Raw genomic sequence first — 17,138 nt, 5'->3', positions numbered from 1 at the left:
AAGTGGCCTAGCCGCGGCGCGCCACGTCCCGGGAGCTCTGCAAATAGAGGGGACGTCCCTGCGGCCTCCTCACACCCTGAGGGCGGGCAATCTGGGAGGCCGCCTCCGCCTCGGCCCCAGGCTGAAAAAAAAGGAAGGGTTAGAGACCAAAGGGGAACTCGCGCGCAGTTCGGGCGTCTTCCCGGATTGCGCCGCACCCTTGTTTCCTGCCGGGGGAGCCGGCCGGGGGGCGGGGGGGGGCGCCTTTTTAAGGCCGGCTCCCGAGCATCGAGAGCTGGGGCCAGAGCAGCTTCCTGTTGCCCCCACAACCATAGAGCGCGGGCCCAGGGCGCCGCCCGCGGGTGGGGGACGTTCCGGGGACGGAAGTGGCCGAGAGAGTGTCGAAGGGAGGGCGAGGCCGAAGCCCGATTACCACCGGGAGAGCGAGCGGGTTATCGGGCCGGCGGGCGGGGCACGAGCCGGGCAGCGCAGGTAGGCCGGACCGGGCCGAGCCGGAGCCTCAGGGTGGGGCCGCACGGCCAGGACCGGGAAGCGAGCGCGAGCGCGGGTGGCAGCGCGGGTGGCAGGGCGGGCGGGGCCCTTGCGTCCGCTGTTTCGGGTCCTGTTGGAGAGGTCAGCGTCCAGTGTATCTCGGCTTGGGATCGGAAGTTAAGTAGGTCGTTTTAAGGGAGCCAAGCCTTTCCTGGGATCAAGTCCTCTCTGTCTGGAATAAGTTTTGGGGAGGGTGAGGAGTTGGGTGACAGTGAGGCGCAGGGCGGGGATCGGCTTTGAGGTTAGCTGATAGTGAGTATGCGGGTAGGAAAGCTGGGGGTGAGTTTGGGAATTAGGTAGAGTTGGGTTTAGGAATTAAAGGTTAGCTTACGGAGTTAAAAACCGGAGTTGACATTTAGAGTTACCAGTGTGAGTCGGGTCCGTTTTATGTAGGTAGAGTTTGGATTAGGTCATTATTCTGTTTCTGGCCAACGTAAGTCAAAGTTAGGGTTCAGGGCCGGTTTAAGGGTCAACACAGGATTTAAATTAGAAGTCCAGTTTTTTAGGGATTAGAGAACATTAGCATGGAACTAGGGATAAATCGCGAAGGGATGGATCAGAAGTCAAGTGAGACAACAGTTTTAGGCTTAGAGATCAACATTTAGAGTTAAGGTCAGGAAATTCATTCCTAGAGGTAAAAAGTAGATCAATATTAGGGATCAAGGATTGGGGACGGGTGTCTGCCAGGAAAGGGATGAATGTCAAAGCCAGTGTTGGGAAACAGGAACCAAATTAGGGTCAGGGTTAATATTAGGGATTAGGGTTAGTTTTATGGGGGTTATGGCTGAGGTTAGGGTAGCTGACCTTGGATATATTGAATTTAAGAGATTGGCAGTAGGTAGGTGCTCTCGTTTTGCAGGGAGGTCTCATTCCTACGTAGTTTCAGGGGTTCTCTAGCCCAGAGATAGGATAAACTCATTTCAGGTTAGGGATCTGGGCTTCAACTAGAATTGCAGGTATCTGGGATTCTAGCTTCTTTATTTCTGTTCTCTAAATCCAGTGTTCTTGCTGTGGTCACCATGGTTGAGGGGCAAGGGTTTATGGACTATGTTGTTTACAAGAGAGGTGTATAAGGCCTAGTCATAAGTGGGGGGACTACTTAGAGGGGACTGTGATTAAGGGGAGGCTGACCACAGATACGCTGTTGCCATGGGAGAAAGAAATGACTGAATCCTCTGAAGGTTCAGCCCCATGCCTCCCAGTCCCTTCCTTCTCTAGTTATTAAGTCCTCTTTCCAGCTCTGCTCCCTGGCCCTGCAGTTCATGCCCTCCCCACACATCCCGTTCCTGCAAGCAAGGTCCTGCATACAGAATTCTCCCCTCACCTCTAACTCTCCCATATTGTTATCTTACCACCAGTTCCCAGCTACAGTTCTGCCTCCCTTCCTACCCCTGAATCTGCACACCCTACCATAGTTTGCCCTCTCCCAAATCTGAGCTTTCCCATCATCTTAAAGCACTTTCCCACATTTTCCCCCACTCACCCACCTGCATACCTCCCGGTCATCTGCTGAATACCCCATGCCAGCCCAACATAACGGTCAAGTACCCCCAGGCCCTGCTATATGCCAGCCCCTGGCTCTAAGCCTCCTTAATTTCTTGGTCCAGTTGTAGATCCCCTTCCCCCACCCCCCAAACAGAAAAGAGGAAATGAGACCCAAAGAGGAAACTGGGTCTTGCTGATCCCACGCCCAGCCAGGCCACTGACCACACCTCCCATTTCACTCCCAGCCTGACCCTGCCGCTGACCACAGCACTATCCCCTCCCCAGTAAGACCCAGCCACCCCCACCAACTCCGGCTTTGCTTATACACTGCCAGTGTCCCTTCACTCTCCCCACTACCCCATCCCAGCCTTATTTAGTCACTGACCACTGCCCCATCTCATCTCAGCCTCCTGAAACCTAATCTAACCTCTGACCTCACTCTGTCATTCTGACTTATAATTATTTCCCTATCCTGATCCAGTGGCTGATCATATACGTATTTTTCCTACCACCATCTTCTCCAGCCTTTCTCTACACCTTGGCAGACTAGATACAGTCACTAACCTCATCACTTTTGCCCCTACCTGGTGTTAACCAATCACATCCCCATCTTCTGTGCCCCGGAGCCTCATCTTCATATACCCAGCTCAACCCAATCCTTTCCTTCCCCCCTTCCCAATTCCTTACCTAAACTCAAGCCACCCTGGCCACCAAGTGGCTACTGATGACAGGCTGTGGGACTCCACTCTGACTTTGGCCCTGGTCCCTGAAGGTTGACAGGACAGTCATCAGGTCCTGAGAGTTTGACCTCTTGAAACTACAAATAAGTGACATCCTCCTCTCTGTCATCACTTCTCACTTGGGCTAATGCAGTGTCTTTCTGACCAACCTCCAAGGTAACTGCCAGCATGATTTTCCAAAATCCAGTTCTGGTCATGCCCCTTTTCTGCTTAAAGCCTCCGTTGGCCTGCTGTTGCCCTCCAGTAGGTAAAATACTCCTTCCTCTCTACTCCTCCCCTGCCTTTCCACCCTAACCCTGACTTCGCCATCACTGCTCCCTTGCAGGTACCATGCGCTTCAACCAGCCTGCCTACTCACTTCCCCCAATGCTCCTCCATGATTTCCTGCTCCTCCACCTTTGCTTATGCTCTTCTCTCTGCCTGGAATGCTACCCCTGACTCACCTCCTACTGGGATAGTGGAGACAACTTGGGCTTTGGAATCAGAGAGACATGGGTTCCAATCCTGGCTTCACAACTTATTAGCTGTATGACTTTGGAGAAGATCCTTGAATGAGTATTTAACATCTTTGCACCTCAGTTTCTTAATCTGTAAAAATGGAAATAATCATACTTATCTTGCCAGGTTGTTGTAAAGTTTAAATGAAATGACGTATACAAAGAAATTGACATAATCATCAATTAAAGCTAGTTCCTTATGATTTTTTTTTTATTATCTTTATTTTAAGCCCTAACTTCAAATGACACTTTTCACAGACATTTTTTTGGTACCTCTTCCCTAACCTAAAGGGATCTCTCCCCTGAACACGCGCCTCTTGACTCTTACCACATCCTGCCCTGTGTTAAAATTCTGTATTTAGCTTATCCACTCAACTAACTGGGAAACACCCCCTCACCCCACCCCACCCCCACCCCCAACGAAAGCGAAGGCTAGGGCTTGCTCTTCTTGCTTCCCAGTCACTGGGAGTTTGGCTCAGGGCTTTTTTCACAACAGACCCTCAGAAATGCCTGTTGGGTAAATGGAGGGAGAATGTCTATGTAAAGGGAAGAGAGATGTTGGGGCAAGTTGCTCTCTTACCAATAGAAGTGTGTGTGTTTGTGGGGAAGCTGTGTGCGTGGGATGGGGTCTTTACAGGAAGATAATGTGGTTGTGATGGGGTCTGTATAGGGACTGCATGTTTGAGATAATGTATATGTAGAGACAGTTTAAGTAGCTTTGTGGGAAAGAGCTCTGTGCATAAACCAGGGTGCAGATGGGGAAAATGAATATGCATAGATCGGTGTAGGTGGTGAGGGGCTGTGTTGAGAGAGATCAAGTCCAGCCCTTCAGCTGCCCAGTCCAGCCTTAAATGAGCCTCCAGCAGCCCAAGGCCGGATATGTCATTCTCACCCACAACCCCCCCCACCCCTCCTCCCCGTGGTTGCCGACTCAGAGGCCAAATTTGGTAACAGACTGAGTGTTACTCCCCCAACCCTCATACATTCTGACTTTGTCTTCAGCTTTCTCTCTCCCTTGTCCCTTTCCATAGCTCCCTGTCTTTCTGCAGCTCCCTTTGTGGGGCTCTGCTCTGACTCTATTCTCCATGTACCCCAAATTCTTTACCCCCAATACTTACATTCCATTCCTTGCTGGGATTTGACCTCTTGTCCTCCACCCCCACCCCACCCCCAATTGCCCAACTCCTCTGGAATGCATCTCAGGAATGTCTTGAGGGAGGAGGAGTTCCCTGGGAGGGGGATATGGTGGGGGGGGGGGGGGGGACACTGTTGCTGTTTCATAAAACGTGATAGAAAAGGGAGCAAAGTTTTCAGGCCAGAGCAGGAACTGGATAGCTTCTCCCCAAACTTCCAAGGGCCTCGTTCTTTGCCCTCATCACCCTCAGTTAACTTCTCCATTCCCTTTCCTCCCTCACCATCTTGTCACTCTGTGGGTATCCACTCAGAACCAGCCTGGGAGGGTAGGCATGACTCATCTCTCTTATCGGGGTCTCACCAGAGGTTTCCGTGCTTGAAGAAGGGGGTGTCCATATGTCCGGAGGAAATGGGGGAGGCTTTCAGCTTAGAGTGGAGGATCCTTTCAGTGCTGCCCTCAACATCTCTGACTCCTCCACTTCGCTGACCTTCCAGCCCTCCAGCAGCCTCACAGCCAGGTCTGTCAAGCTACTGGGAGAGGTGACCGAGAAATGGGGAGGTGGGCAGAGAGCTGGGGAGACTGGAAGAGTCCTCATTTGTTTGGAAATAAGAGAGTGAGCCATGGTTTCTTGGGAGACTCTGGACTGTTTCTAAGGTCAGAAGCGGTCTAGCGCATCCCTGACCCGTACCTCTCCCACACAGGCCCGCCTCCTGTCTCTGGATTTTCAGTCTCCTCCACCTCACCCTTCCTAACCTCTTCACCCTCCAAAAACCTATCCCTTCCCAACTTCCCTGGCTCTCAGCCAGCCCCTGTACCCCAGCACCCCCACCTGTTCCAGCCTACCCCTGGTCCTGCGTTCCCCCCTTGGGGCTGGCAGCCTACTGGGAGGGGGTGGGTGGCCCAGGTTTGTTCATTCTCTTAGTTGAAAGGAACCAATCTCTGTACCAAACTGGGTCACATCATCAGCTGCCAGGCAGACTTGTCCTCTCATGCCCTGGGTGCCATCTGCCACCTGCCAGGAAGGGCGCCTCCAGCCTACTGAGAGGTGGTGCCAAGGAGGGACAGGGAAGTCAGGGTGTGGTGGGTATCTTGAGCTGCACTGAAAACACCAGCAAGTGAGACAGCGGGACGGACTTGAGAAGGACTTACTGAAGATGGGAGAACTTGTGAGGAGTTGTTGTGAGGGCAGGCTGGGTATTCGCTTGGTGACTTGGAGCAAGGACCAAGTTAGAGGGACTGGGCTCTTCATCTGACCTGCCTTGAAACTCCCCCACCTACCCCACCATGGTCTCTGATATCCATTCTGCAAAACTGAAGAGCTGAGATCCCTCTGGATTAGAGAATCATCATTCTAGCTTGACTGCCAGGGAAGCCAAATATGGGGCCAGGCTCCTTGGGAAAGCCCTTCCCTCTCTAGTTAGAGGAAAGCAGGGGGTGAGAGTAGGCTGTTTGGTCTCCCTGCTAGGCTAGCTAGAGTCGGTGTTTGCAGGCTTCGTTTGCAGGCTTCAGGATCTCTTGGGAATTACCTAATATAACGTCTTCATTTTGCAGAGAAGGAGGCTAAAGCTGTCAGAGGGAAGGTCACATGATGAGTCAGGGCAGAGCTCTGAAAATCCCAGACAGGAAAAAGCAAGACCTAGTTAGAGACAAAAAGAGAAAAAGACTGAACCAAGAAAAAATAAAAACAAGGCTGAGACAGGGCTAGAAAAGGAGCAGGGTAAGGAGCAAGAGAGAGAGAGACACTTGGCAGAAAGAAGGGAGGCACACATTCTAGTGGTAGGGACAAAATGGTGTCCTCAGGGAACACTGCATTGCAGACCAGACTCCTTCACATATCTTAGGTGGTTAGGATTGGTTCTTTAGGTGTACATAATCTTTCACTCTTTAAAATTCTGAAATAAAACAACTACGTTACTATTTGCTCTGGTAAGTCCCTCTCAAAAACACCTCTCCCTGGGGCTCCATCTTGGGGACCTCCTCTCCTCTACTGAGGATATGTTTTAATGCCCTGACCCCACGGGCCAGGTATAGCCAGGCTGGAGAAGAGAAGCTGCCACCATGGTTGCACTTTCGCTGAAGATCAGCATTGGGAATGTGGTGAAGACCATGCAGTTTGAGCCATCCACCATGGTGTATGATGCCTGTCGCATCATTCGTGAGCGCATCCCAGAGGCCCTGGCTGGCCCTCGTAAGTCTGAGTACCCCGGTGGCAGGTGGGGGAAAGTCCCTTGTTCCCAGGCTCTTGGCTTTAAGGGATGACCCCGTTGTCCCTCAAGGCTACACATCCCTCAGGCCTGTGCTCCATGGTTCCCTCTCTCCCCTTTAGGCCCTCAGGCCCTGGGGAAATAGTAAGGGGCAACAGAGCAGCTGTTCAGCCACACTGGGGTCCTCGTGAGTCTGAGGGAATCCAACCTCTCTTTCAGCCAGCGACTTTGGGCTATTCCTGTCAGATGATGACCCCAAAAAAGGTATATGGCTGGAGGCCGGGAAAGCTTTGGATTACTACATGCTCCGCAATGGGGTGAGTATCACTTCAGCAAGGGCCGCCAACATTCTCTTCCATCAGCATCCCTGACTTCACCTCCTGTTTTCAGTACCTATACCTGTTGTCTCTGACCCTCTCCAGGCTTTTTATCACAGGCAATCAAATTACCCTGCTTTTGAGTGAGCCACCACAGTCTTGCTTTTAGTCACCTACCTTCCCACCCCCCCCCCCCCCCCCCCCCCGTCTGGCTGTGGAAAAAGGAAGTAGTACCTCCAGCTTCAAGTGGGCCCCTCCTCCTATTCCTGCCCCAACAGGACACCATGGAGTACAGGAAGAAACAGAGGCCCCTGAAAATCCGTATGCTCGATGGAACTGTGAAGACTATCATGGTGGATGACTCTAAGACTGTCACCGACATGCTCATGACCATCTGTGCCCGCATTGGTAAGGGGTCTCGGTGGGGCAGAGGGCTCAGGAATGGAGGCTTCAGCTCTACCAAAAAACAAGTATGCCATGCCCAGGATGCAACCAATCCCTCGCCCTCCCCCAGGCATCACCAACCATGATGAATATTCCCTGGTTCGAGAGCTGATGGAAGAGAAAAAGGAGGAGGTAACAGGAACCTTACGAAAAGATAAGACACTGCTGCGAGATGAAAAGAAGATGGAGAAACTAAAGCAGAAGTTGCACACAGATGATGAGTGTAAGCAGAAAGAGAAAAAAGAGGGCCCTGGAAATGGTTGGGGGAAAGGGGTGGGGGTGGGGGCAACTGTTGATTGGTTAGTTATTGAATACCTGCTTTTGCAAGACACTGTTTTAGACACAGGATGCATCAGTAATAAAGTCCTACACTCAGAACTTATTGGTAAGAGAAGGTAGGAGATAAAGAACAAACAAACAAAAAGCCAGAGACCAGACACCACAGGCACCCTAGGGGCTTGGCACTGAGGGGACTCTGTGTGTCCCAGTGAACTGGCTGGACCATGGCCGCACGCTGAGGGAACAGGGGGTGGAGGAGCATGAGACACTTCTGCTGCGGAGGAAGTTCTTCTACTCAGACCAGAATGTGGACTCCCGGGACCCTGTACAGCTGAACCTCCTTTATGTGCAGGTGTGGAGAGGATTTGCCTGGGCTAAGGGAGGTAGGGAGGGGGGCAGAGGCACTGCGAGGGCATCCCACACCCACACACAACACTTGCTGCCATGTGTCCTCCAGGCACGAGATGACATCCTCAATGGCTCCCACCCTGTCTCCTTCGACAAGGCCTGTGAGTTTGCTGGCTTCCAATGCCAGATCCAGTTTGGGCCCCACAATGAGCAGAAGCACAAGGCTGGCTTCCTTGAGTGAGTGACCTGCATCCCACACCCTGTTAGGGCCCAGGACTTACTGCCGTTGCAACCTCAACAGTCCTGCCCACCCCCACCCCCACCAGGCCTTCTCTCTCTGTTTCCTCTTCCGATGCACCCAGGGTTTGACCCACATGGGTACCGTTTTTGCTGCCGTCAGCTATATACCTCCTCACTGGTCCCATGTGGAGTATGAATGTAGTCCAGAATCTCTGCCTCTACCCCGTACCTCTCAAGCAAGCATGGAACTTTTTTGAGCTTCTCTGAAGAATTTCACTGCAGTAGCCACAGGAAAACAGTACATTTCTCCTCCCAGGGAACACAGACTTAGAAAGCTTCACAAGTCTCATCCACTGATACTCCTCAGAATGTGTAGAGTTCAGCGTGGCTTGCTTAGCTTTCTATGTGCATGGTCATTCTCCTACTGAGCTCCTTCTCCTCCTGGTTTCCTGTGGTAGTGCTCTAGACCCTCTTTCCCTCAGGGACAGCCTACAACTCAGGTTCCCTCAGTCCCTTCCCCTGTAGGGAGAGACACAGGCTGCAGTCAAGAGCTAATGCTAGATCATCTTGATTTCACGGATAATCCAGACTCTGTTCCCTCGAGCCTTCCTTCTCCCCAAAGATAACACTGTCCTAGACATTTCCTCATGCCCCCAGGCCCACAGTCCATGGCCTACATATCCCTGATGCTGTCCACTCCGTGCTGACCCTCCCTTTTCTGGTGTAGCCTGAAGGACTTCCTGCCCAAGGAGTATGTGAAGCAGAAGGGAGAGCGTAAGATCTTCCAGGTGAATGGGGGTAGGGGAAAGTGTTTGGGATGCTTTGGGAGCTTTGCTACTTAATCCTACTGACTGAATGGACCCCTGCCCCTTCCTTATCTCCTTCCACCCCGCTTCCACCCATCAAACTCTTCTCCCACCTCTCCTGTGCCAAGAAAGCAGAAGACCTGGGCTTTTCGTTTCAGCTCCATCACTGCATTTGCTGTGGAATTCAATTCAGTGTTCTTGTTTTCTTTTCTTTGCCTCTAACTCGGGATGACAGTGCCTGCCCTGGGTGGGATTGATAGGAGAATCAAATGAGACAGTATGCCTGAAGTTACTGTGAAAAGTATATCTTTGTACAAATGTAAAGTGTTATCCCCACTTCTTGAGTACTCAGCCCAAAAAGCCTTCTATTTGACCTTCTACTTATCTGTTCATGTCTCCAGAACATCTGCAAGTTGTTTAACTATATTCCTTGAAGTGTCACTTCTGTGTATCCTCTGTCCACCCCCATCCTGTCACCCTCTCATTTCTCATACCCTGCACCCTCTAACCTTTCCTGTGTCTCCCACAGTACGTTCCCATTGTGGTTAACGTCGCAACTTGTCTGTGACACCATCCCCCCATGTTTTGCTAAACGTTTTTCCCCATTTCCCACTCAGGCACACAAGAACTGTGGGCAGATGAGTGAGATCGAGGCCAAGGTTCGCTACGTGAAGCTAGCCCGTTCCCTCAAGACCTATGGTGTCTCCTTCTTTCTGGTGAAGGTGGGTGACAGACCCTTCTCAGTCTGTCCGCCTTATTCCCATTCTTCCCCTTTCCCCTCAAAGTCTGGCCCTGCCCTTGGTCACATTTTCCATCATCCCTATGAGTCCCATTCTCCGTGGAAACGTGTGGGGTTGTCAGCCCTCTCTACTGCTCACTTGGCTGCTGCCCCTGTGCCCTTGCTTCTCCCTAGAGGAGTTTGTGGCTCCCTGCAGACACCACCCCCACCTCAGCGCCCCCACCCCCCCAACCCCTGTTTGGCTCTCCCACAATCCTTAGCACCCCCTGGTGGTCTAGATAGGATCTGCTCATTCACTCCTTGTCTGATATCTCTGGCCACCATACCAAAGACAGCCTCTGCCTCACAGGAAAAGATGAAAGGAAAGAACAAGCTGGTGCCTAGACTTCTGGGCATCACTAAGGAGTGTGTGATGCGGGTGGACGAGAAGACCAAAGAGGTGATCCAGGAATGGAGCCTCACCAACATCAAACGCTGGGCTGCCTCTCCCAAGAGCTTCACCCTGGTGAGTCTGGGGGCCACAGGGAAAGGGCTTTGGAATTTCCAGTCCAGGGGCAGCTGCACAGGTCTTTCCTGTCTCTCAGGATAATGTACTGAGCCCCAGGATAATCATTGAGTGACTCCAGAAAAAAGGAGAACTCTGCAACAGTTGCAAGACCACAGAGGTCAGAGTAGAGGAGAAGCTTTCCTAGAGAGTAGGTGATGTTTAAATGAAGCAGTCTTTAAAATCATCAGGACTGGGCAGTCTGGGTGGCTCAGCGGTTTAGTGCCGCCTTCAGCCCAGGACCTGATCCTGGAGACCTGGGATCGAGTCCCACGTTGCGCTCCCTGCATGGAGCCTGCTTCTCCCTCTGCCTGTGTCTCTGCCTCTCTATCTCTCTCTCTCCCTCTGTCTCTATCATGAAAAAATAAATAAAATATTTTTTTAAATAAATAAATAAAATCATCAGGACAGGGACACCTGGGTGGCTCAGTGGTTGAGCATCTGCCTTCGCATCAGGGCGTGATCCCAGGGTCCTGGGATCAAGTTCCACATCAGACTCTCGACAGAGAGCCTGCTTCTCCCTCTGCCTGTGTCTCTGCCTCTCTCTGTCTCTCATGAATAAATAAATAAAATCTTTAGAAAAAAAAAAATCATCAGGACAGAACCATCACCAGTGAGAGAGAAAAAAAAGGTGATAGAAAAATAATCCTCAGCAGCAGCTATGTAGTAGTTTTCCTCCTGGCTTTATATTTTGGTGTGCTGGATGGTTAACTGATACCACCTTGATGAAGTACCCCCATGAAGGGATGAGAGTTTAGTAAAGGCTATTTTTCCATTCTAGGTACTAGGACTAACCCTCAGTTACAAGTCATTCAATGATAAATACTTGTGTCTTCCCAACTTTATTATCAGGAGGAAAGAAAAGAGATTTTCTGGATGGCATGTGTTTGATACTATGTAGCACAAAGACTGCTCCTCATAAACAAAATGTTGCCCTCCAGGGAGGCAAAGAAAGAAAGCGGAAATCAGGGAACCCTGGGTGGCGCAGCGGTTTAGCGCCTGCCTTTGGCCCAGGACGTGATCCTGGAGACCCGGGATCGAATCCCACGTCGGGCTCCCGGTGCATGGAGCCTGCTTCTCCCTCTGCCTATGTCTCTGCCTCTCTCTCTCTCTCTGTGTGACTATCATAAATAAATAAAAAAATTAAAAAAAAAAAAAAAGAAAGCGGAAATCAAAGAAGGGCAGGATTCCCCCCCAGAGCTGCCCACATTCCACCCTCTTCTATCCTGGGTAGATGCCGGCTGTCTCACCAAGCCCCCACCTTGTCACCCTAGGACTTCGGGGACTACCAAGATGGCTACTACTCAGTACAGACGACAGAAGGGGAGCAGATCGCACAGCTCATCGCCGGCTACATCGATATCATCCTTAAGAAGGTGCCACCCCAGCCTTCTGCTCAGTCTTCCCTTACCTTCTGTCCAAGCCAGTCCTTTCAAAGTGAGGGGGACCCAGATTCTGGAAGAAGGCGGACCAGGGGAAGATGAGGCTGCCTTTTCCCTCCCTTTCTCTTTTTTAATTGTTGTTCCTTTTCCCTTCCTACAGAAAAAAAGCAAGGATCATTTTGGGCTGGAGGGAGACGAGGAGTCTACTATGCTGGAGGACTCAGTTTCCCCCAAAAAGTATGAAGGGAACTGGGCTGATCCCATCTATCAGGGGCAGGGAAGGCAGGGAGACTCTAGTGACTTCTGACGGGGTGGGGGGCAGGGGTGGGGGGAATCCCTAGGATGGTTCTTTAACCAGTTGCAGGCCATATCATGACACCTCACGCACCCCCTAGACCACAGGACCTGCAAAGGTGGTAGAGCTGGGTGGGAGGGGGGTGAGAGCACAGACTTCTGAGTGCTGCCCAGCATATACCCTCTCTAGGTCGACAGTCCTCCAGCAGCAGTATAACCGGGTGGGGAAGGTGGAGCACGGCTCTGTGGCCCTGCCTGCTATCATGCGCTCTGGAGCCTCCGGTCCTGAAAATTTCCAGATGGGCAGCATGCCACCAGCCCAGCAGCAGATTACCAGTGGCCAGATGCACCGAGGACACATGCCCCCTTTGGTAAGAGTGCATCCGCTGCCACCATAGTACCAGCTGGACCCAGCCAGGAGCTAGGCAGTCTTTTCCTATGTCCCTATTTTTTTTTTTAAGATTTATTTATTTATTTATGAGAGAGAGAGAGAGAGAGAGGCAGAGACACAGGCAGAGGGAGAAGCAGGCTCCATGCCGGGAGCCCGATGCAGGATTCAATCCCGGGACTCCAGGATCACGTCCTGGGCCAAAGGCAGGAGCCAAACTGCTGAGCCACCCAGGGATCCCCTTACGTCCCTATTTGTATTCCTATCTCCAGCCTAAAGTTCTCCTGTACCTTTTCTTGCCTCTAAACGCTCCCTGTTTCTCCTCCCCTCGTCATATAGACGTCAGCCCAGCAGGCACTCACTGGGACCATTAACTCCAGCATGCAGGCTGTGCAGGCTGCCCAGGCCACTCTGGATGACTTTGACACTCTGCCCCCTCTGGGCCAGGATGCTGTGAGTATGGGAAGGAGGAGAGGCCAGCGGTGCTGGGACTCTCTGGAGGGATTGGAGTTAACCAAACCAGAGCAGATCCTGAGCTTTGCCTCTCTCCCTCTCTCACTGTCTCTCTCTCTCTCAGGCCTCTAAGGCCTGGCGTAAGAACAAGATGGATGAATCAAAGCATGAGATCCACTCCCAGGTAGATGCCATCACAGCCGGTACTGCCTCTGTGGTGAACCTGACGGCGGGTAAGCCGGATGCCAAGTTCTCTGTATGGTGGGACGGGGGAGGAGGAGCGCGTGCAAGCACAAGTGTGACTGGCTCTGGGTGGGACTGCACCTTGACTCATAGAAGAGACTGCCTATACGTCTCTCTCAGGATGTGCATGTGACTAACACCTATGACTGGGCGCCTTCCCCGCCCATTGGCTGGCCTGCCCACCTCTGACACATGCTCCTCTTCCTCCTCTGCCCCCAGGAGACCCTGCAGAGACAGACTATACAGCCGTGGGCTGTGCGGTCACTACCATCTCCTCCAACCTCACGGAGATGTCCCGAGGCGTGAAGCTGCTGGCCGCCCTGCTGGAGGACGAAGGGGGCAGTGGCCGGCCCCTGCTACAGGCCGCCAAGGGCCTTGCCGGGGCGGTGTCAGAGCTGCTGCGCAGCGCCCAGCCAGCCAGCGCTGAGGTCGGGGGTCGCGGGCTGGCACCAGGGAGGAGAGCCCAAAGAAGGGGGCAGGCTGGGCTATAGGGTGGAAGTATGGGACCTATGGGCCAGGAGGACCCATGGGCATGTGGGCAGGAATTAGGCAGCTTCTGACTGGCGTCCACTCTCCACAGCCCCGTCAGAACCTGCTGCAAGCAGCTGGGAACGTGGGCCAGGCCAGTGGGGAGTTGTTGCAGCAAATTGGGGAAAGTGATACTGACCCCCACTTCCAGGTTAGTGATCTACCCATCCCCTGGAACATAAGCTTCTTGGAGCTAACCTCTGACCCTGAGTCTAGCTCCTGATCCTGTTACTACAAATTGACTCATCAGAGCCAATCTGAACTTCTATTTGCAGGGGATAACACTGGGAACCTCCAGTCCCTTTCTGGGGGATGAGAATTCAGAATCCCTGAGTGCAAACCAAATCTACTAGTTCACCCTTGGCTGATTGATATATTGTAGCCTCCTGTCATCTTTTCCTTATCTTCCCTATATATAGCCCTTGTCACAACTTGACATCTTGAAGCCCCCTCCCTGCCACCCCAAGGACACTGTTCCTCTAGCTCCCCCTTCCCCACCCCATGCCAGTTTCCTCACCTGACTTGTCATCCTGGATTTCCCATGCAGATATGTGCACCCAGAGGGGCTGGGGTTCGATCTGCCCCCGATTCCCCCACGGTAACGGCCTCTGGCCTGGGCCTTCCTAGCTTTGTCCTCTCTGAGCCGCATACACTCGCTCTGCACCTCTCCCCCAGCCCCCTAGGGGGAACAGAATGTGATGGGAGACTGGAGGCATATCACAGGCAGGGCTGGGGAAAATGGGATCAGGGAGGGTTGTACGGGGTCTTGTACTCCAGGGTGACTCCAAACCACAATTGAGAAGAAATGGAGGAGGGAAGCTAGGAGTGGGAGGGACCCCAAGAGGCGCCTCTCTCCATCCTACTGTAACAGTGCTGCCTGTCCCTCCCCATCGCCGTCCGAGTGTATCCGCCTCATGCATTTCTACCTTTGGTGTAGGCTCTGTTTCTCTTGGTGTGGGTTTGTTCCTTGGTGGGGGTCTGTCTCACTGGGCGCTCGAGGAAGGGGCTTGGGTTGGCTTCTGGTGGCTTCTGCATACACTGTCCTATGATTGGAGTCGGGGAAAAATGAAACAGCTTATGCCTCTGAGAAGGGTCCATAGACCCCAAGCCCATCCTTGGGCCCTGCTGACAGCTGTTCCCTCACAGGATGTACTAATGCAGCTGGCTAAGGCTGTGGCAAGTGCCGCAGCTGCCTTGGTCCTCAAGGCCAAGAGCGTGGCCCAGCGGACAGAGGACTCGGGGCTTCAGAGCCAGGTCATTGCTGCAGCAACACAGTGCGCCTTGTCCACCTCCCAGCTGGTGGCCTGCACCAAGGTGAGCCCCAGGGCTTGTGCTGGCTCACACCAAGGGGTGATGGTGCAATGCCCAAGAACCTCTCATTTCACCTCTTTGGCTCATCCTTAACCTATCCCAGGGACTGTTGCAAAAGCCACAGACACCTTCCACTGCCCAACTCCTTTCCATGGCCTTCATCTCTGACACTGTTTGCCTACAGGTGGTAGCACCTACAATCAGCTCACCTGTCTGCCAGGAGCAGCTGGTGGAGGCCGGACGCCTGGTGGCCAAAGCCGTGGAAGGCTGTGTATCTGCCTCCCAGGCAGCCACAGAAGATGGGCAGCTGCTGCGGGGGGTAGGAGCAGCGGCCACAGCTGTCACCCAGGCCCTGAATGAGCTGCTGCAGCATGTTAAGGCCCACGCCACAGGGGCCGGGCCTGCTGGCCGTTACGACCAGGCCACTGACACCATCCTCACAGTCACCGAGAACATCTTCAGTTCTATGGGCGATGCTGGTAAGAATACCACTCCTGGGAAGACAGAGAACCCCAGTGAGGCTCCCAGAGCCCAGTGGACATTCCCTTGCAGACCTGCCACCTCCTGCTAAGGACTCAGCACAGGAGACTAGGTGTTGTCTCTGAAAGCTCAGTTTCCCATCCATAAAGCAGGAATATGACCATCCCTGTTCTGACTTCTTTGGTGCATTTAGAGAATATACAGAAGCGTACACCAGAGCTGGAGTTGGAAGGTGGCGTTATGAAGAGCTAGCCTTCTCCACTCCACCTTACCCCCTCACCCCCAAAGCCTTCAAAAGGAGTATCTCATCCTCTCAAGACTGCTAAAAACACCCATTAGAGACTGTCTTCCCTCCCATAGAAGCCTACCAGGAAATCTCACTCTCCAAGAGCCTAAGCTCAAAAGACAACTGCAGGGGAATCCCTTCCAGAACTTTTGTGTCTCTAATTGCCCTCGAGAGCACTTAGGTCTACCTTGTCGGCACCACTTTTCCCCACCCCTGGTACCCCCGTAGTGTCTCTGGTTTCATTACCTGATTATATCCTGTCCTCTCAGGTGAGATGGTACGACAGGCCCGCATCTTAGCCCAAGCCACATCTGACCTGGTCAATGCCATCAAGGCTGATGCCGAGGGGGAGAGTGATCTGGAGAATTCTCGCAAGCTATTAAGCGCTGCTAAGATCCTGGCTGATGCCACAGCCAAGATGGTGGAGGCTGCCAAGGTATAAAGCCTTCTGTGCAAACTCTCAGACTGAGACCTGAAGGGAAGTAGAAAGGTCCAGATGGTCACCTTTTTTGATGGGAGAGACCCAAGAAAAGCAGGAGATACACAAGAATAGATAGGGGTGCTCAGGAAGTCAGTGTACCCTAGGCTTCAGGTGGATGGCGGCCCAGGCCCCCAGCTGGTGTGACTGCTATAGTGCTTGCTAACTGACAGGCCACCACGCCCCTTTTTCTTCCTCTCAGTTGAAGGTCTGCTGTCCTTACTTGCCCCTACTCTGCTGCCACCACCTGCCTGCTCTCTGGATCTCTCCCAAGAATGCACATAAGCATTCAGTCCACAGGGTCCCACTGGCAGCAGTACAGACAAAGACAAGACACTGAGACATGGGGACACAGGGTGCAGAAGACCCGTCAGGAAGAAGCAAGGAGGCCCTCACACTCTCAGGGCTCTGGGGCTCTCCAGTTGGCAGGAATACCCAGGCCCCCTGATGTGGTTTTTGAGATCCTTGCTCTAAACTGTGTCCTCCTTGGCCCAGAGAGCTCTTCCTCACCCCCATTTACTAGTGGCATTTTGTGGGGAGTAGGGAAGGAAACCTGACTCCTCACCCCAAGAGGGAAAGAAGAAACAGTTCCACCTGAAGAGAGCCCAGAGGAAATCCAGGGCCTCATGACACTTCCCCTTTGCCTGCCCTGAGGCAGCTTATCTCTGCTGAGATTACCTTTCAGTGGGGAGAGTTAGAAATGACTTTAGGAAAATGTTTGAGTCTGAAGGGTCAGAGCAGAGCGTATTCGGGGGCCACAGGGATGCTGAATGATGACTATCTTTCTACTTCTCTCAGGGAGCAGCTGCCCACCCTGACAGTGAAGAACAACAGCAGCGGCTGCGGGAGGCAGCCGAGGGCCTGCGCATGGCGACCAATGCAGCTGCACAGAATGCCATCAAGAAGAAGCTGGTGCAGCGCCTGGAGGTGAGGCTGGGAAGCAAACCAGGAGCAAGAGAGTGGGTGCTGTGGGAGGAACACCACCA

The 17,138-nt window shown here is 52.8% G+C and overlaps 1 protein-coding gene across 4 annotated transcripts in view; it reads left to right on the top strand.

Moving 5' to 3' along the window:
- Positions 1-333: 333 nt before the first annotated feature.
- The window catches only part of TLN1 (talin 1), a 32,693-nt gene continuing 15,888 nt past the window's right edge, over positions 334-17,138 (top strand). The window contains exons 1-22 of one of the 4 annotated variants that reach the window (XM_025432852.3): positions 334-471; positions 6,414-6,576; positions 6,812-6,909; positions 7,188-7,317; positions 7,424-7,576; positions 7,842-7,984; positions 8,090-8,217; positions 8,948-9,008; positions 9,644-9,748; positions 10,115-10,270; positions 11,584-11,685; positions 11,852-11,928; positions 12,176-12,356; positions 12,713-12,826; positions 12,951-13,059; positions 13,289-13,497; positions 13,650-13,748; positions 14,145-14,195; positions 14,744-14,911; positions 15,093-15,387; positions 15,944-16,110; positions 16,951-17,079. In XM_025432852.3, coding sequence (XP_025288637.1) covers positions 6,447-6,576; positions 6,812-6,909; positions 7,188-7,317; positions 7,424-7,576; positions 7,842-7,984; positions 8,090-8,217; positions 8,948-9,008; positions 9,644-9,748; positions 10,115-10,270; positions 11,584-11,685; positions 11,852-11,928; positions 12,176-12,356; positions 12,713-12,826; positions 12,951-13,059; positions 13,289-13,497; positions 13,650-13,748; positions 14,145-14,195; positions 14,744-14,911; positions 15,093-15,387; positions 15,944-16,110; positions 16,951-17,079 — 2,805 coding nt within the window. In that variant the 5' untranslated portion in view covers positions 334-471; positions 6,414-6,446. Of the gene's footprint in view, positions 472-593; positions 653-4,753; positions 4,906-6,413; positions 6,577-6,811; positions 6,910-7,187; positions 7,318-7,423; positions 7,577-7,841; positions 7,985-8,089; positions 8,218-8,947; positions 9,009-9,643; positions 9,749-10,114; positions 10,271-11,583; positions 11,686-11,851; positions 11,929-12,175; positions 12,357-12,712; positions 12,827-12,950; positions 13,060-13,288; positions 13,498-13,649; positions 13,749-14,144; positions 14,196-14,743; positions 14,912-15,092; positions 15,388-15,943; positions 16,111-16,950; positions 17,080-17,138 lie in introns of those variants that run through there. The other 3 variants (XM_049116250.1, XM_049116249.1, XM_025432855.3) reach the window with 3 other exon arrangements.

Source organism: Canis lupus, chromosome 11 (genome assembly GCF_003254725.2).
Source record: "Canis lupus dingo isolate Sandy chromosome 11, ASM325472v2, whole genome shotgun sequence".
Lineage (NCBI taxonomy): Eukaryota > Metazoa > Chordata > Mammalia > Carnivora > Canidae > Canis > Canis lupus.
Note: the sequence above shows the minus strand (reverse complement) of the source record. Positions and strands in the feature narration are given on the sequence as shown.